Source organism: Podarcis raffonei, chromosome 2 (genome assembly GCF_027172205.1).
Source record: "Podarcis raffonei isolate rPodRaf1 chromosome 2, rPodRaf1.pri, whole genome shotgun sequence".
Lineage (NCBI taxonomy): Eukaryota > Metazoa > Chordata > Lepidosauria > Squamata > Lacertidae > Podarcis > Podarcis raffonei.
The window spans coordinates 117,599,415-117,618,698 of record NC_070603.1 but is presented as its reverse complement, the minus strand read 5'-3'; the positions used below and the strand labels follow the sequence as shown (position 1 = coordinate 117,618,698).

The 19,284-nt window shown below is 44.7% G+C and overlaps 1 protein-coding gene and 1 long non-coding RNA gene across 4 annotated transcripts; both read right to left on the bottom strand.

The window, feature by feature from the left end:
* Window positions 1–827: 827 nt before the first annotated feature.
* On the bottom strand, window positions 828–19,070 carry LOC128409235 (zinc finger protein RFP-like). 3 transcript variants are annotated; one of them, XM_053379543.1, is made up of 9 exons: window positions 18,501–19,070; window positions 14,345–14,440; window positions 12,849–13,079; window positions 11,877–11,899; window positions 10,417–10,535; window positions 9,167–9,199; window positions 8,579–8,608; window positions 7,419–7,601; window positions 828–2,419 (listed from the first exon to the last, which is right to left on the bottom strand). In XM_053379543.1, the coding sequence occupies exons 1-9, from the start codon at window positions 18,933–18,935 to the stop codon at window positions 1,902–1,904; spliced, it is 1,668 nt and encodes a 555-aa protein (XP_053235518.1). In that variant the 5' UTR covers window positions 18,936–19,070; the 3' UTR covers window positions 828–1,901. The 3 variants fall into 3 exon arrangements, with proteins under 3 accessions (XP_053235518.1, XP_053235520.1, XP_053235521.1); XM_053379545.1 differs by lacking the exon at window positions 7,419–7,601 and having other exon boundaries at window positions 18,501–19,064; XM_053379546.1 differs by lacking the exons at window positions 7,419–7,601; window positions 8,579–8,608 and having other exon boundaries at window positions 18,501–19,065.
* On the bottom strand, window positions 4,952–7,412 carry LOC128409311 (uncharacterized). The gene is made up of 2 exons (XR_008329211.1): window positions 5,368–7,412; window positions 4,952–5,305 (listed from the first exon to the last, which is right to left on the bottom strand). It is a non-coding gene; the product is annotated as an uncharacterized LOC128409311 (long non-coding RNA).
* Window positions 19,071–19,284: the final 214 nt, after the last annotated feature.

Sequence of the window (19,284 nt, the reverse complement as noted above, 5' to 3'; positions counted from 1 at the left end):
CGAGGCTGTATTTCCAGACGGTATTTGAAGATGACGCCCTGCTCAATTTCTTTTTAATTTTCTTCCCATCTGAGGTCTCCAGAGCAAGGAGCTATCCTGCCTGACATGGGTGAAGGGGTTCATTTTTGTTGTTTAGTCATGTCCAACTCTTCATGACCCCATGGACCAGAGCACGCCAGGCACTCCTGTCTTCCACTGCCTCCCCCAGTTTTGTCAAACTCATACTGGTAGCTTCGAGAACACTGCCCAGCCATCTCGTCTTCTGCCGTCCCCTCCTCCTTGTTCATTTCTTTCGTCATCTATTGATCCAATAATGTAGGCATTTTCACAGCTGCATAAGGTCTTGTGGGGAGAGGAAGGTTTCCTAGAATTGCAGAGTTGTGAGGGACCCTGAGGGTCATCTAGTCCCACCCCCTGCAGTGCAGGAAACATTTGCCCAACGTGGGGCTCAGACCCACAACCCTGGGACTAAGAGTCTTGTGCTCTGCCAAATCAGACATCTCAAAAGGAAAACAAGATTGAAAGTGAGGAAAAGATTATTTATTGGGACTGTTAAAAGTGTGAATGTCTCTGGAAGAAGTAAGCTGCAGAGGGAATTCTGGGAAAAGGAAAGAAAATGCAGAGCAAGAGCAACCCATTTTTGTTTGGTTATTTCTGCTGATTTTGACTGGAATGAATCCTCTCAAATGGCCCTTGGAAAACTGCCCAATGGGCTCTTGGCAGGTAAATGGTTTTTATGTCAGTCACTCTGGTCTGGAGAGAAACTCCTGCTGGGCCTGAGAGGCAGATTTAGTCTCCTCAGGAGATAATGAGGGGGGGTTTATAAATTCCCCACAGACGAAAGAAAGGGAGGAGGGTCTCGCCAGAGAACGAGGCTCCTGAGAACGTGTAGAGTTCGGCTCCTGAGTCATAATGCATATGGCTCCCTCGCTTGCCACATGAAACTATTTGGGCTCATGTTCCCATCTTGCTGAAGATAAGTGTGCACAGAACAATTTATTAAACTGTTAAACATGTACATATGGACTCTCCTTAAGGGCAGAGGGGTGTTAACTCTTGCCCTCCCGGACTCCTCCTCCAAGAGGAGGGGAGACACTGCAGAAAAGGCCCATTCATGTGTTGCCATCCTCCGGGCCTTTGAGGAGGCGGCACACAAAGAATGGCCTCAAAAGCTTCCTCCACACTCACCCCCCACCTTCAGTCATCATTACCTTATAAGTGAAGTTAGGAGCTTCTGCCCCAAATTTCATTACTTACCATTTAGATATTTTTATGTCCATTTAGTCAGTTTGGAAATATCCTCACAATCAATCCCTTCTAGTTTCCACACCTTGGACCATTGAAAGTCCTCAGTGAATTTGGCCACCTCATTTTCACCCAGCCCAGATAATTTCTGAATAGCGGATTCCTTCTTTTTAAATTTTAATCTTCTTCTTAGTTGTTTACCACAAATAAGAAATAAGGCCAATCAAAATCCACATCCCGCCCAGAGCTCTCCAAAATTTGGTGCTCTCACTGACACAGTTGGGATTGAATTCCTAGCTAATGAATATTTGTTTCCTTTCATTTACTTCTTTATTTATTGCTAATGCTTAATGAAGATAGATAACAGCAATCGAGTGATGGAGGCTTTTGAGGGAAAAGATTATTTATTGGGAATGTTCAGGTGTTTCTTTTTCTTAAAAAACTCCGCTGCAGAGTAAATTCCGGGAAAGGGAAGGGAAAAGAACCAATTTTTGTTTGTTTTGTTGCTTGTGCCAATTGTGACTAGAACGAATCCTCTCAAAGGGTCCCAGAAAAGCTGCCAAAAAATGCTCTTGAGAGGGAAATGCTGGTTTTATATCAGTCATTCTGGTCAGGAGAGAAACTTCTGCTGGGCCTGTGAGGCAAATATAGTGTCTTCAGGAGATACTGAGCTGAGTTTTACCTCCACCCAGACAAAAGAATGGGAGGAGAGTCTCTCCAGAGAACGAGGCTCCTGAGAACGTGTAGAGTTCGGCTCCTGAGTCAGCGTCAAAAAATGACACACGTCCCTCTTCATAGTCCAGAGTCACCCGGATCCTCTTGAGGTCCCCACTCAGGGACAGAGGAGGGTCATCAGGGGAGGTGCAGGCCCAGTACTTGCTTTCAGACTTCTCCACAGCCCAGATTCCTCCCTCAGGACTGAAGGGAAGAAAGCTCCTTCTCTTCACAGACTTCCTGGCAACCCCCACAGTCCACCATCCCTCGCTTCCCACAGTGACCTCCCAGAAATGTCTGCCTGCTGTGAATCCCTCACGTCCCAACACAGAAGTACAATTGTTGAATCTCTCAGGATTGTCGGGCAGGGCTTGCCTTTTATCTCCCAGTCTCACACTTTTCCGATCCTCGGACAGGATGAGCCTGAGATAGGCTGTGTCTGGATCCAGAGTGACATTTGCTGTTGGAGGGCAAGATGAGGGAAAGAGAAGAGAGGCAGAATCAGCCGAAAGTCAAGAGACGGACATCCTGATCCAAGAAACAGCCCAGGAACCAGACTCCCTCTCATAAAAACAGGAATTATTTGCATTGCATTTAGGGTTAGGACCCTCCTCTCCTTCTTCCAGACTCTCATCAGAATAAACTTCGAATAAAAACCATACTTGTTATTTTTATATTCAATATACTTCCTATATTGTGCCCTTCCTGTCAATTCACAAATCTTCAGAGTAAAAACCCCCAATAATTTTTTATTCAGCTCTGCTGTGTCAGCTAAGGAGAGGGAGAGGGCAGAAGAGAAAGGAAACTGCCCTCCTCTGACACACTCTCTGTGTGAATTGGCTATTTAGGGCTTCCAGGGGATGGCGAATGAGGACAACCAGTTTAGATAGGCAGACAACAGTCATGGACCCTTTAATGCCCTCAATATGGTTAGAACTGGGGAGAGTGTCAATGCGGACCAAATTCTGCCTCAGCTGGAGGCAAAACTAATGCTGCCTCAAGGGTTCCCTCTCAATGAGGGAGACAAAATTAGGCAACCTAGCAGATAAATGGCATTCCTTCTGGAAATTTCCACCATAATTGTATTCCTTTGTTTCTGAGAAGAGGAGCAAATGACCAACTGTAATTTCCCTGGCGTTTCTATTCTTACCACAGGGTGTCACTTTGCCACCAAACCAATTCCCAACATCAGATACCCTTTTAAATGTGTTTGGGGTGGGGTGGGGTGTTATTGATTTTTGTTCTTGTTTTTATCCTGTATTTTCTATCTTTCTATTTTTAATGTTGTGAACAGTCCTGAGATCTACAGATGAAAGGTGGCATACAAATTTAATAAATTATAATAATAACATATTTAATGGTTTGTTCCGCAAAATAAGATTGAACCAAGATATCTACCATTCCTGAGTCCTGACATCGGGGGAAGATTCGGCTATAAGAGGCTCTAACAGGGAATGTGGCTATTTACAAGGCTGCCTCTGAATCTTGGGGGTGTCAGGCTTGAGGAATTCTCTCCCCCTCACCCTGTTGGCACTAAGAGGCAGGAAAGAAACAAGAAAGTTATTATGTGCGATTTATTCAGTCGACACGGTAAAGACCAAGGAAAAGAACTCACTCTGAATGAAACTCACCTACAGGTGGTACCTAACACCAAGAAAACTAGCGCTAATACGCCCAGGAACCACACCAAAATGCTGGAGAGGGTGCACCTCCACAGGCACATACCTCCACATGTGGTGGGAGTGCCCCAAAATCCAACTAATCTGAACAACAGCCATACAAGAAATATGTAAAATAACTAAGCAAGTACCGCTCTATTGGACGCAGTTTTTCCCCTCCAAAAATTGAGGGGAAATGTGTGTGCGTCCTATGGAGCGAATGCAGGCTTGTGCCATAGCCGCGTGCAACCCCTCCGGCAAGGAGAGGCTGCACGGGGCTATGGCTTCTTTAGCCCTGTGCAGCAACTCCCGGCAAGGAGAGGCTGCACGGGGCTAAAGGGGAAGCCAAAACAGCGAGCAGGATCCATCCCGCTTGCTGCCTTGCCTTCTTCCATAGCTGCGCGCAACCCCTCCGCAAGGAGAGGCTGCACGGGGCTATGGATTCTTTAGCCCCATGCAGCCTCTCCCGGGAGGGGCTAAAGGGGCTAAAGGGGAAGCCAAAACAGCGAGCGGGATCCATCCCGCTCGCTGCCTTGCCTTCTTCCATAGCTGCGCGCAACCCCTCTGGCAGGGAGAGGTTGTGTGCAGCCTGTACGCTGCTCTTTGGGGCTGGGGGGAGAAAATATTTTTTTTCTTGATTTCCCCCTCTAAAAACTGGGTGCGCCCTATGGTCCGGTGCGCCCTATGGTGCGAAAAATACGGTATTAGAAATCACCCCAGAATTGGCCCTACTAAACATCTTTCAAGACAATAATGTCCACTTACACCACAAAGAACTCATAACTCACATACTTTCAGCAGCCAGAAGCATCATAACTAGACACTGGAGAGACCTGTCAAGAGTAAGCATGGACCAGTGGTACCAAATAGTATGGGAAACAGCCTTACTAGAAAAATTAACCAACAGACTGAAACTGACATGGGAACAAATAGAAGAAGTATGGCTCCCCTTTATCACACAGCCCAACAAGACAATGACAAAAATCCACCAACAGCATACAAATCAATATGGCTAACTTGATCCAAAACACCCACCCACCCCACTCACACATGAAAACAAAGATCACCACAGCCAATCACAAACAAACAACCACACCCTAGGCCAGCCCCAACCTCTCTCACCACCAAAGGAACACAAGTGAATCACAGAGAGCCCGCACAAGCGACGCTGACACAAAACCCCACATATATTAAGTAAAATAGAAACATTGCCACCCCACCCCCACTCACCTTTCCCCCCTCCACCTCTTTCCCCCTTTTCTTCCTAATGTCTCAACAAATGAAACTGATCTGTAAAAAATGTTACTTGAAAAAAAGAGATAGATTGCACATACTTTTGTAAACCAAGAAAATCTTTAATAAAAATACATTTTTAAAAAAACAACATGGTAAAGACAAGGTATTCTGGTTGTTCCTCCATAACGGAGTTGCTTCCACTTCACTCCTCCCCCTTCCCCCTCTAGCAACAGCATTTGCTTCTATGGCGTCTGTCAGTGGACAATTGCCTTTGAGCTCTTTGTTCTCGGACCCTTATTGAACGCCGCGTTTTGGGAGAAGGGGGGCTGGTTATGCTGTCCAATGACGTGTCACCTTGCTGCTCTGCTTCCCCTTCTCCCAACACTGCATAACTTTGCTGTTCTCCTTTCTCAGAGCTGCTAACTTCCTCAACGCCCTGCTGTAATTTGAGACTGTCTCTCTCCTCTCTGGAAGCTACACCAATTCGGGGCAAGGGGTATTGGCTAGAAATCACGACCCTGTTGACCTTTCTAAAGTCCACAACTAGCCTGCATTCTGGGGGGTCCCTCTTATTCACAAAGAAGACTGGGGACCCTCCAGGCGCTTGGGACGGCCTAATAAACCTGCGTTCCAAGTTCTTCTTCAGGAACTCCCTCAAATCGGCCAATTCTGCCTCCGACATATCTGGTGGGCATCTGGGCACCAGGCAGCCGGTCTATCTTGCAGTTGTAAGGCCTGTGGAGAGGTAGCCTATCTGCCTCCTTTTCACAGAACACGTCTCTATAGGCCTTATACTGCAGGGATGTAATAAATAAAATAATAATAATAATAATAATTTTTTATTTATACCCTGCCCTCCCCAGCCAAGGCCGGGCTCAGGGCGGCTAACAAGCAATAATAAAAACAAGTTGAATGATTACAACTTAAAACAAAATTAAAATACAACATTAAAATATTGAAACATTAAAATATTAAAATGCCTCATCGCAGGAGGAGAAGGAAAAGAAAAAAGAAAGAGAGGGAGGGAGGGAATCAATTTGGCTCCAAGCCAAAGGCCAGGCGGAACAACTCTGTCTAACAGGCCCTGAGGAAAGAAATCAGATCCTGCAGGGCCCTGGTCTCATGAGGCAGAGCGTTCCACCAGGTCGGAGCCAGAGTTGAAAAGGCCCTGGCTCTGGTTGAAGCTAATCGTAACTTCCTTAGGGCCCAGGACTACTCTACTCTCCTGTGAGTTTCCCTCTTACCTCTGTCCCTTTGGCTCCTACCTCTTTTGGCACTCTGAACCCTAGGCAGTGTGCTTGGCAGTATGCTGAAACAAACATTATGAAACGCTGCCCCCACGCTATCACAGGATCGTGCTTTGTGAGCCACTTCATTCCCAAAACTGGAGGGTATGTGGCCAGCTTTGTGACGTGGAACATCATTGTTTCCTTGTGGCCCAGCAATTCTACCCCCATGGGCTGTGTAGCATAAGTAACTTGTCCCAACACCAACAGCCTGCCATCAATGGTTTGCACCTCTAGAGGGGCTTCCAGCCGCTGTCTGCTGCTCCACAAAGTCTGAGTCCAGAAAGTCCAGGGAGGCCCCTGAGCCTATGAGAGCCTGCACCTGCACTCTGCGGCCATTTGGGAATTGTAGCGTAACTGGCACCGCAATTTCAGGGACGGCTGTTTCAACCTGAGGCCCTTTTATTGACTTGCATCCCAGCCGCCAGACACTTTCATGGACTAGGGCTTCTCGTTTCCCGCCATTGCTTCCTTAGGCTTTGGTCCTCCCTCTACACAGGCCTAGACAGAGAACCCCCTGCCTTTTTGCTTGGGCACTGTCTTGCCAAATGTCCTGGTTTGCCACATGCAAAGCAACGGCGAGTCTCTCTGCAGCGTCTGCCTCCATCCATCCATGCAGCTTCAGGAGTCACCCTCCCTGCTGAGCCCAGCTGCATTGGTTCAGGAGCATCTTCCTGTCTGGATGTACTGCCAACTCTCTTTCCTGGCATGCTAGGAATGTGGCTTCTCACAAACATTGGCCGCCCTTGCCCCCTCTTCTCCAACGCCCTCTGCTGCTGCCTCACGCCAATTTGCAGAGAAGCTCGTACTAAATCTTCCAAAGATTCAAGGGGCGCCATTCTTGACAATTCATCCAAGATAGATCCATTCAACCCAGCTCGGTACAAAGCGGCCAAAGGCGGACTGTCTGCCTGCCACCCAAGCTTCTGCACCAACAAGATGAACGAAGTCCAATAAGTAGAGACTGAGTCACTGCCCTGACGTAGGTTCAGCAGTTGCTGCTCGTCCATAGCATTCTGCAGGGGATTTTGGAACATACTATCCATCATTTGCAAAAACTCCTCCAGGTTTGAGAGTGCACTGTGCTGGCTTGCCATAAGAGGAATAGTCCATAATTTAGCGTTCCCTTCCAGCAAACTGATTAGATAAGCGACTCTCTCCTTATCAGTCTCAAATTCGCCCGAGTATAAGTCTAGAATATAAAGCGCTACCGTTTTAAAAGCTAGATATTCATCAGGTTCTCCGGAGTATGGTGATAGATTAGCCAAATGCGTCTTACTTGCTCTGAGAGTCCTCTCTGCCTCTAGGTGCAATCTCTGTTCTCCCAGGGCTCCTGCTAATGTATCTAATTGTGATTCCAGCTGCCAGCTGTATTGCTGGAGTTCATTCAGGGGGTCTCTTGGCTCCGCTGCCCCAGCCCCCGCTGGGTCCTGACCTTCCATTGCCGCTCTCTGCTGTCCTTCTGTGTGAGAGAGATTGTAGTCGAGTCAAGCTGTCGGGTTTAGTGCAGTATGTCTCTCCCACACACAACACAGCATGCTGACCGTTTTATTACTTTCAGATTTATTCAGCAATTATAGAGTTTCAGCAGTCCAAGCTTTCTTGGGTCATCCATCACTGTCGGAGTCAGTTGACTCGACTAGATTCCTTTTCCGGCCAAGGCAAGATACTCTCCACCTTTCCTCCCCACCTCCTTCCGGTTTTACGCTGTTCTTCTAATCTACTCTTTCTCCTGCTTTTTGGAGATTCTGGCACTGTTAGCCCCTCCTCATCTGGAGTCAAGTCTAACCCCCCCCTTTCTCCTGCATCCTGCTCTTTCAGCTCTGTGTTGCTTTCAGAACTGACAGGCAGAGTTCCAGAGCAAGAGAGGCTTATCTCACTTTCACTGTGTGAAGGAATCAAGTATCTACTCTTCTCTGGCTCTCCCCGCTCCTCTTCGGATTCCTCTCTGTCTGTCAGAAAGCAACACAGGATAAGGGTGTGTGTGATCTCCATCATTCCTCCTCCTCTTCCCTCTTGCCCCTTATCAGTCCAGTCCCTGACAGGGGATGGGAGTCAGAAACTGGCGAGAGCCACTGCTTTTCTGCCCTGACTGGAGGCTTCCTGGTGGCACCAGTTTAGCTCCCGCTGGAAAGAGGATTCTGGGCAAGATGGACTCTCCTTCTGACCCAACAGGGCCCTTGCAAAGTGCTTTGATCACATGGAAAAGTAACCAAACTCTCTCTAGGAAGGAAAGAACTCTTCCCTCCTTAGTCTACACCTTCTCACCCTGTCTGCACCTTCGAGTCCACCTTCCCTGCCTTTGTTGTACATAGGAAGAACTCAAACAGCAGGGATAGACTCAAGTGCTGGGTCGCTTGAAATTCTGAAGCACAGAAACTTTCACCCCCTTAACCACCACCACCACCCCATGAATTTGGGACTCCATGTGAAATTTACCTTTCTGAGGTTTTCCGAATGACAGAACCTCTGAGGAAGCAAAAAGATATAATGTTTAAGGCCTACACAGCTATATCTAAAATAAAAATTAAAAAAATCATTACAAAACAATGCTTCATAACTTATCGTACGTTGTTTCCTTAATTCAAGCAAAAGATTAAATCATAGAACAAATTACTAATGAGAGAACTGTATGACTAAGAAATTCACACAGCCAACTTGTCTAGCTGCTATTCCCTGCATGGCAGGAGGCTGGACTAGATGACCTCTGGTAACCTTTAAAACTCTTAGAACTATTCTGATTCTATGTGAAAATCAGAAATGGTAAACCGTACTGGAAAATGGCAGAATAAAATTATTCAGAATCCATGAATCAAATGGGGATATATACTGGATGGCAGTGCAATTTCCATCTTTTAAAAGGTTAACATCTGCCTGAAGTAAACAGGTGGGAAAAAGCTATTTAAAGCCAGAAATTTTAGACATGCTGACACTATTGCTGATGGTTCCAAAGTCTAAAGAACAGACTGTTCAACACCCATGAAACACCAGTCCCCCATCCCTCCTGTTCCTTCCCTGGAAATTTACCTTCTTGAAGCTGTTCTCTGAGTAACAGAGCGTCTGAGGAAGCAAAAAGATATATAAAGTGTAAGGGCGACTCTCTTCCACCAGAAATAAATCTCCATATAACAATAATGCTTCATAATGTAGCATTATTATAATTTAAGGAAAAGATAAACTAGTAGAAAAAAATAATTGTAAACAAGAAAACCATAGAAAGAATCTATGGAAATAACTAAAGCTTTAAAACTCAGCAAACATAACACAAGCTTACAAATAGCAGAACAAAAATATTCAGCATGAATCCTGCTAGTCTCTGAACTTTGTCACTGAAATTGGGCTCTACATTGGAGGACTGGATGGTGGGGCACAGCAATAGGAACCCCGTAAAAGGATAGAGGGGAGATGGAGACAGCCTTAACATTTTACCCAAGTAAAGTGGTGGGGGGAATCATTAAAGCCAAAATTGTGAAACATAAGGAGAAGCGAAGTTTGATGAGGAAGGATTGGCAAAAGGAAGTCCTTCCTCACAAATCTTTCAGATTGTTAACGAGCATAATTGTGCCCTTTGGAGCTCATGTGCTCTTGCTTCCTCTCTCAATGGGGGAACTCTCAGGAGATCTTGAAGGCCAAAGCCCTAGATATGGCAGCTGCAGGGGGACGTCTGAGGAGGAGACGGCTCAGGCCTTGGCTCCACGGCTGAGAAACAAGCCTGAGCAGGAGGCAGAGGGGGAACTGGGGGCTTCTCAATGCCCTTTGACTCCATTCAGAGCAGGAGAATCTCCCAAATGACAACCCCAGATTGTGTAGACAGGTAACCAAAAGAAAAGGAGGTTGTGTATAATTGTAAACAGATACATACTGAATGAAAGAACCCTGGTTTCGATATGCACTTTGGTATGCCTTTTCTTCTTCTTCTTTTTAATTTTGACAGACACCATTTCTCTTCTCCAAACCCCTCTGCACCAGAATGACAATGTATACGGGGAATTCTGGGGGAAATAAAATAATGGCTGCACCACCAAGAAGGAAGGTATACTGGTGGTACCCATGTCTGTGGTGAGAACAAAATACAAAACAGTAAGAGCCTGGTGTGCCCAGCTTTGGACAATAGGCAATGACCGTTTTGCACAGGGGTTATGTTCTTGACCCCTGCCCCTGCCCCTTTTCCGGTCACTTCCGGGTTGCGGTGATGCACATGGTCACGGTCCCATGTAAATTAGTCGTTACCTGTAATATATTCCCAATATAAATCCCTTGTGGCCATTTTTCATTACCTTTGAATTGCTTCATGAGATCCTCCAGGAGAGGGTTTATATCACAGAATTCTGAGATTCTCCCCTTCAGCTCTGGAGGGAAAGCCAGTGGATTCACCAATGTCTCTCTTTTCTCATACCTGGTGAAAAGAAACACAATGTGAGTCTGTTCAAATCCACAATTCCACAAATCCACAGAAAGGAATTGAGAGAGAGGAAGAGAGCTGCAGACAGGGAGGCACAGAAGGGAAAGATTCTTCTTCTGCACTACGGACTTCAAAGCCAGACATTTCAGGACCAGAACAGCAACCGCAGGCCTCTGAGTCTCCCCACTTATATTTACTCAAAGAAGAAGCACCATCATGTGATATCAGGGGGCATGAATTCTCTGAGTGCCTGGTGACAGCACAGCATCTTTCTCTAGATGTCCCCAGGGAAGGTGTAGAGAAAAAAAGATGGTTGCTGCCATTCATATACGTGAAATCTCCCTTATAACCTCTCTCCTGAACCTGAGTGACACATTGAAGTTACAAATTACAGGATCAGGAACAAAGGTACACTGCTAACTCTCTTCCTTGTGAGATTCCCCCCGCTTGGGGATATATCACACATGGTTAAGTGGCCAAGAGAGTGCTGCAGAGCAACTGCAGTAAGTTTCCCTTGTTTTGTGTGTGAGGAGAAAAGCTTTCCCTTAGAGTAAATTCAAAGCATTTGTTTCTTGAGCTTGGTGATATCTTGCTTTGATATGTAGATAACCTCTGCTCTAGAACCAAATGATCTCAGAGGATGAGGCAGACCTTCCACAGATGTACAAGCAAACCAAGGTATTGGTCAAAAGTCCATCCAGGCCAATACAAAACAACATTACACAATTTAAATAAGTAAAACAAAAATTAGCAGGGGAAATGGCAGTACAGTGGTACCTTGGGTTAAGTACTTAATTCGTTCTGGAGGTCTGTTCTTAACCTGAAACTGTTCTTAACCTGAAGCACCACTTTAGCTAATGGGGCCTCTTGCTGCTGCTGTGCCGCCAGAGCACGGTTTCTGTTCTTATCCTGAAGCAAAGTTCTTAACCTGAGGTACTATTTCTGGGTTAGCAGAGTCTGTAACCTGAGGCGTATGTAACCTGAGGTACCACTGTACTTCATTTGGAAAGGCCCCATCATGGCACAGTCTATGAAATTTTCCATGCAACTTCAATAAAATGAAAAACCCTTACGGTAGAAAGATATTTTCCCAAGAGGTCATTCATGACCTGCTCAGCAGGATAGCCTGTGATCATATCCAGGAGAAGTTTGAGGAGCAATTCCAAGGGACTCTGTGCAAGGGACGACAGAAAACAAACTCCAAGACCCCTAAACCCCCACAGATCCTGGTGTATTTTAGAGGTAGAAATCCTATTATCTCCCCCACAGTGGTCTTATGTGACTTTTCCCAGTCTTATGGAGTGATGCTAATGGAAATGAGCCAGATCCACTTACCTCTGCAAGGTGCTCCTCACATCCTAGAGGGAAAAGAGAATGGAAATCACTGCACACCACAGGCCACACTAGGAAGACACCTCAGACTCTGCAATGGAGGAACACTCTGGCCCTCTGATGTCAGTTTGGGGTAGGAACGGCTAAATCAGACAATTTTCTGCAACTGGTTGAATTGTACACATTACCTGGCTGGAGAGCTGCCTTGGAAAGTCCATAGAAGTGCAAACATTGATGGAAGGTTGTGACTCCGTTTGTGTATTGATGTATAAAGAGCAAATGAGGCAGGTTCACCTTTAAGTGTGGGCTCAGTGGAATTCCCCCACCCCCTTGGGATGTCAAAAAAAGTGTGCTCAATGCTGGAGCTCACATCTGTTTTGATTCATTTTACTTTTGGTAAGCTTTGAGGCAAGGGTAGGCAAACTAAGGCCCGGGAGCTGGATGTGGCCCAACCACCTTCTAAATCCGGCCTGCAGACGGTCCGGGAATCAGCATGTTTTTACATGAGTAGAATGTATCCTTTTATTTAAAATGCATCTCTGGGTTATTTGTGAGGCATAGGAATTCGTTCCTTTCCACCACCCCCCCCCAAAAAAATATAGTCCAGCCCCCCACAAGGTCTGAGGGACAGCGGACCGGCCCCCTGCTGAAAAAGTTTGCTGACCCCTGCTCTGAGGCGGCCAAACAGCTTCTGGGAAGCCCACTACAGGGCATGAAAACAGCACTGCCAAACTGGAAGGCATTAGGAGGCAAACTGTTAGCAAGGAGGAAAAAATACCTGGTTCCATCAACTCCGCAGAAGAATCTCTAGTTTGCATTAAGGTAAGGAAAACATCCCAGGTCTCTTGGTGCACCTGTGCGTAAGAGACTGGACTAGAGACTCCATCCACTAAGCTCTTTTATTACTTGCATAAATTAAGGAGGCCCATAATTTTTTGCAGACTTATCCTTGGGCTGTTCCTGCCACCATTTTACCTGCAGGAGTTCGTTTGCTGGCTGCAGACGCTTCTTCTCCATTTCCTGGACCACCTTTTCAAGATGGGCAAGTTCCCTGGAGAGCCTGGCCAGCTGCTCATTCCTTTTCCTTGCAACCTCCTTCTCCACCTCTTCTATATGATCCAGATGGTGTTTTTCTTGTTCTTTGAGAAACTGCTGCAGTTGTCTGAATTTCTCCACTGTCTTCTGCCTCCCGGTTTCTGTTAATTTCTGCAAGAAGCAGGAGGAAAAGAAGAGACCAGAATCTGAAATACGGCCAGTCTTCATGACATCAGGAGGGGAGTTATGAGATCTCCGCAGGAAGTGCACTTTCGCTGACTTTTCATAGACAGGAAATAAACTTCCAGTGGCTAAAGAAGCCGGGGAGGCAGAGATGAACACATTCTATTTGCCATCTCCATTTCTGTTGCCTTCCATTTTGTGGGAAGCAACAGCCCTAAAGCATGGAACATTTTTCTAGACATGGAGGCTCCCTGCATCATTTCATATTTGGCATAATCAAGGTTCTAAGACGTTCAGAGAGCCTCCATGGGCACAAAATACTCCCCACTTCTGAACTGTGGCCTTCACAAGGACAAAGACAACAACAACAAAAATGGAGGAGGAGGAGGGGGTGGCAGAGCTAGCATGCTCATGCCCAGCAGTCCCCTATTTAAGGTAAAGGTTACGTCCAGTCAAATTTGACTATGGGGTGTAGTGCTCATTTCCGCTTCAGGCCGAGGGAGCCGGCGTTTGTCCACAAACAGCTTTCCGGGTCATGTGGCCAGCATGGCTAAACCGCTTCTGGCACAACGGGACACCGTGACAGAAACGCCGTTTACCTTCCTGCCAGAGCGGTACCTATTTATCTACTGACACTGGCATGGTTTTGAAATACTAGGTTGGCAGGAGCTGGGACCAAGCAATGGGAGCTCTCCATGTCGGGTGGATTCAAACTGCTGGCCTTGCGATTGGCAAGCCCAAGAGGCTCAGTGGTTTAGACCAATATATCACCTGCATTCACCTCCCCAATTTACTTTAAAGCTTCAGTATTGCCTGCGTCTCCTACAGATGAACAAGCGGGCACATTCAGAAACATATTTCATTAACAATTTTTATAGTAATTGCTTCAAGCAATCTATGTTCTGTAGAGCTGGGCTGCCAAACGGGAAAGAAATTCAATTCAGTTTGCATTCAAAACACAGCAATCCCCTGAAATTCACACTTCTCCGAGTTTTGCAAGGTTACCCCAGCCAGGTAGTGTCTACAGAAATTGCAGATGAAATTGTAGATGAAAATATTTATATACGGAGAAATCCACCCTAAAATCTGATTAATTTTCAGCATTTAAAAAAACAACAAGCTAACAAACAAACTAATGTGGAAAAATGAGAAAAGGAAAGACACCGAAATGGACAGATTTGCCCATCCCTACTCAGTCCTGACTTGATTCATAAAGTACTTGCTCCCTGCCTAATAATAATAGTGATACTTACAAGAAGGTCTTGGCTTTCCTTGTCCAGGTCTGCTTGACAGGCCATAATTTTCTCTTTCTCTTTCATCAGAATCTCCAGGCGGCTGCAAATCAGTCCCTAAGGAGAAAGGAAAAAAAACTCAGGTTAGACAGAGAGAGGAGGAGAGAGGAATTGACTATTTTGCTGATTTCTAGTTTCTGAAGGCCTTGCACGTAATAGTTTGTAGCTTTGTAGTCCCCCCCCCTTCTATTTTATAAATTCTTTTTGAGAATATATAAAATGCAACAGTTAATGTTTGCATTTTTAAAATACCGTATTTTTCGCCCTATAGGACGCACTTTTTCCCCTCCAAAAATGAAGGGGAAATCTGTGTGCGTCCTATGGGGCGAATACAGGCATTCGCTGAAGCTTGAAGTTCCCGCAGGGCTCCCTAGGCTGCGGATAGCAGCCTCCCACGCGCTGGGCAGACATCCGCAGCCTGGGGAGCCCTGCGGGAACTCCCGCAGGGCTCCCCACGCTGCAGATAGCAGCCTGCTGCACGGAGCACGGGGCGCGCTGAAGCAGACCGCCCCGCACTTCGGGCAGACATCGACCAGCCCCACAAGCTCGGGGGACAGCAGGGAGGCGCAGTGCCGCCTTCCCACTGTTCCCCGACCTGGTTTTGAGGGGGAAATAAAGGGGGGGAAATTTCCTTTATTTCCAGAGTTTTGAGAAACTGAAAGATAAAGTGCGAGATTGGCTTCATTATTACCAGATAATGGAGGTTTACAATTTGGATAAGAAAGTTGGTTTCCAGGTGGAAAAATCTAAATTGGAAATAGAACTGCTAGAATCCAAAACTAAAACTTTGTCAAAAATGTATAACTTGCTGCTGAAATGGAATACTCAGGATGAGACGGTCAAATCTGTAATGATTAAGTGGGCACAAGACGTTGGTCATAATATTATGTTTGTTGACTGGGAACAGTTATGGACCACCGGGATTAAATTTACGGCATGTAATGCCTTAAGAGAAAATATTATGAAAATGATATATAGGTGGTACATGACCCCAGTCAAGCTTGCAAAAATCTACCATTTGCCCGATAATAAATGTTGGAAATGTAAGGAAAATGAAGGTACATTCTTTCACCTTTGGTGGACATGCCCCAGGATTAAGGCTTTCTGGGAAATGATATATAATGAATTGAAAAAGGTATTTAAATATACCTTCGTGAAGAAACCAGAGGCCTTTCTCTTGGGCATGGTCGGCCAATTGGTGGCAAAGAAGGATAGAATTTTCTTTATGTATGCTACAACAGCAGCAAGAATACTCATCGCAAAGTATTGGAAGACGCAAGATCTACCCACTCTGGAAGAATGGCAGATGAAATTGACTGACTGTATGGGATTGGCAGAAATGACGAGCAGAATCCGTGACCAGGTAGAAGAGTCGGCAGAAGAAGATTGGAAAAAATTTAAGGACTATTTACAGAAATATTGTAAAATTAAGGAATGTTGATGGTGTTGGATTGAAATTGAGTGGTTTCTAGCTGTAAGGTTATAAATGAATATAGATGGGAAAAAAGGGTTTGAAAAATAAGGTAATAATATAAGCTGTAATGCTTTAAATGAAGGATTTGCTGAACAAATAATCTTACTTGGAATACGAGGAGGAGAAGTATGGGGAGGTCTGAGAAATTTGTTATGGAAAAGTACGTTTTGTATGCCTTTTTTAATGTTTTTGTTTGTTCTGTTTTTGTTTGTTTGTTTTAAAAATTGGAAAATTTAATAAATATTTTTTTTTTAAAAAAAGGAAATTTCTTTATTTCCCCCCCAAAAAACTAGGTGCGTCCTATGGGACGGAACGCCCTATGGGACGAAAAATACGGTAATTATAAATGAAGACGTCTTGATAAAAAAAAATGAGTATTTGGTGGGGGGGCATTTTTAGCAGTCTTTGCCAACCTGCTGCCATCCAGAAGTTTTTATTGTTATTATTTTTATTAACATAAAATAAAAAAATACAGACAAAAGAATAAACAAAAATAATAAAAGTTACAAAACAGTGTAGAGGTTGTACACACAGGTCCCACTTCCCAAACACAATTAGATCCCTGGAAATCGTTCATTAGGCAAGCGTTCGCATAATGAGGATATGATTTCCATTATTTCCTATGGAATTACTTCTAATGTGGGATCTGTCTTCTTTCTTTCCCCCCCTCTGCATATTTTTTCCTGAAATGGCTGCAGCGAATCAGCAAAAAAGACACAAAATAAAACAACTGATTTGTCCGATCTCTCCTGCTCTGTGATTTGTCCAACCTCATTTCCCCACCTCTGTGGTTTCTGCTACCAAAAGGCTGCCACCAACCAGCAAAACACATGTGGAGTTTAGAGCAATGTTCGAAATTTGCCAGGTGCCAGGCATATTTTGCACCTGGCTATTGGCCACTTGCGACCAAGATGCCTGGGTGCCAGGATGGCACCTGATGTCTGGAGGTGCACGCCTGAGGATCCTTGGATCTTGACTGTTTTCACACACTAACAACACGTCCTGTAGAATTCTATCCATTATATTTTATTTGCAAAATCAGAATGAATTTCAGAAACCAAATAGTATTATTGACAATTACGACTTTTGAGCTGCCTGGCCCCAAAATGGCAACTAGGCATTCCGTTTTGGTGACTGTGACCCCGGTTTAAGGAGCCGTTTGGCACCTAGCTTATATACCTGAGTTTCTAACACTGGTTTAAGCACTTTCTCTTCCTGCCATTGTGGCAACATAAATCTCTGAAGCTGCTGTTTGCATTTCAAGGGAAGCTCCTTTTGGTACCCTAGCAAAGAGGGAAAGAATCCAAATTCCTTCCTCCCAGGCAGCCCTCAGGCTTCTCCTCAGCTGCTTTTTACATAATATAACCTTAGAAGACATCTGAAGGCAGCCCTGTATAGAGAAGCTTTTAAAGGTGTATTCTTTGATTATGTTTTTATATATGTTGGAAGCAGCCCAGAGTGGCTGGGCCAACCTAGGAAGATGGACGGGGTACTACTACTACTACTAATTATTATTATTATTATTATTATTAACAATAAGTATGGAAACTGCATTCAGGCAATTAATACCATGCATAATTCAGGCATAAGAGTTAAAGAAAATTATCATATGTGGTGGGATTGTAGTAAAATTAAAAAAAAATTGGGAAATGATATATAATGAGTTGAAGAAAATGTTCCCATTAACATTTGTAAAAATGCCTGAAGCTTTCTTGTTAGGGATTGTAGGAAAAGACCTGCCAGGGAAATTAAAAAACATCTTCATGTATGCAACAATGGCGGCAAGAGTCATTAGCACAAGGACAGAAGAATGAGGAAATCCCAACTAAAGAACTGTGGCAAGAGATAATGACTATTTAATTAAATATGTTAAGTTAAATTAATTGGAAATAACTTGCAGAGAACTAATTGGCTTAGGACTTTTAAGTTAAGTGATGAATTAATTTGTATAATTTCAAAATGAAAAGATTTAAAGATGTTAATGCTTAAGTTAAATTTTATAAGAACTATGATTTGGAAAACCGTTAAAAAGATATGCATGGAAATTCAACCAAGGGGAAGCAAGGAAGTCACTTAATGTCAATAAGAATAATTTTTAATAAGGTTATGATTTTTGTTTGTTTGTTTTTCTTCGCTTATAATTTTGTGAAATTTAATTTTTAAAATTGGGGGGGGGGAGAACTGTGACAAGAGAAACTGATGGATTATGAGGAATTGGCAAAATTGACACATAAACTACGTGACAAGGATAACTGACTTTAAAGAAGAATGGGAACCTTTTATGACGTATTTAAAGAAACAACAAAATGAACCGGACTCCTTGGCAGGTTTTGAATAAACACTCACAAATTTTTTATTGGTAACATACAGATAGATAAATTGAGGATCTTTACAATTTTATAACATGCAGAGAATAACATGTGCTAAGAAACCAGAGAGAGGAGCCGAGGGATGTCTGGGTTGGGGTTTTCTTTTTTAGGGGGAAGGGGAAAAACGGGGGGGGGGGAATTGTGGATGATGTATTTTTGACAAATTGTTATGTTGAAATCCCTAATAAAAAATATTTTTAAAAAGAGAGTTAAAGAAAATTGCTGAAAAAGAATCCACAGCTATCCCTCTGCTCCCCACCCTTTAAGATCCTACCTTGTATTCCTCGAAAGCCTCCTCCAGAGGAATCACCTTGTGATTTTCATGCATCTTGGATTTCTCACACACCACACAGATAGGACTTTCATGGTCCTCGCAGAAGAGGTTCAGGGGCTCCTGGTGCTTCTCACAGACTCCCCCCTTCCGTCCTTCCTCCTCCTCCCTTTCGAGACTGAGCTTCTTGATCAATTCCACAAGGTGAGCCAGTTGCCGGTTTGGGATGAGATTCCCTTTCTGGACTGTTTTTCTGCACTGAGGGCAGGAGGCCTGCCTGCCTCTCGCCCCACAACACTGGACCAGGCAGGACCGGCAGAAGTTGTGCCCACACTCTGCGGTGGTCACTGGATCCTTGAAATACTCCAGGCAGATGGAGCAAGTGGCTTCGTCGCAGAGATCTTGCACGGGACTCCCTGCAGCAGCAGCAGCAGCCATGGCTCCCTCGCGCCAAAGAAAGAGTCAAATTTCACCTCTTCTGTTTTCAGCCGCTGGGTTTTCCCCTTCCTGCAAAGGACTCCGGAACTCAACGCCCACGTGGCTTTTTCTTTTTTTTCTTTTCAGTTCCGACAGGCCTCTGCTTAATGTTTTCTTGTGCAGCTTTGAAAGTCTCTTCAGTGCTTTGCAGAGAGGGGGGAAAGAGATGTACACTGCCCCAAGAAGGCAATGTGTAAATTGTTGTGACGTGGGGTTTGTGATTTCAGCTCTCTTGACATAATATGCTGGAGACAGTTCTGTAGTAACACTTCTTTATTAAAGCAAACAAGACTGAGAACTGAGGAGGGGA

Excerpts from the sequence above, each read along its gene's own strand:
- LOC128409235 (XM_053379543.1), bottom strand. The coding sequence starts at position 18,935 with ATGGCTGCTGCTGCTGCTGCAGGGAGTCCCGTGCAAGATCTCTGCGAC. Across the intron at positions 11,900-12,848 it reads CAGCAAACGAACTCCTGCAG|GATGTGAGGAGCACCTTGCA; the intron begins GTAAAATGGTGG and ends TTTTCCCTCTAG. Across the intron at positions 8,609-9,166 it reads CAGAGAACAGCTTCAAGAAG|AGGTTCTGTCATTCGGAAAA; the intron begins GTAAATTTCCAG and ends TTGCTTCCTCAG.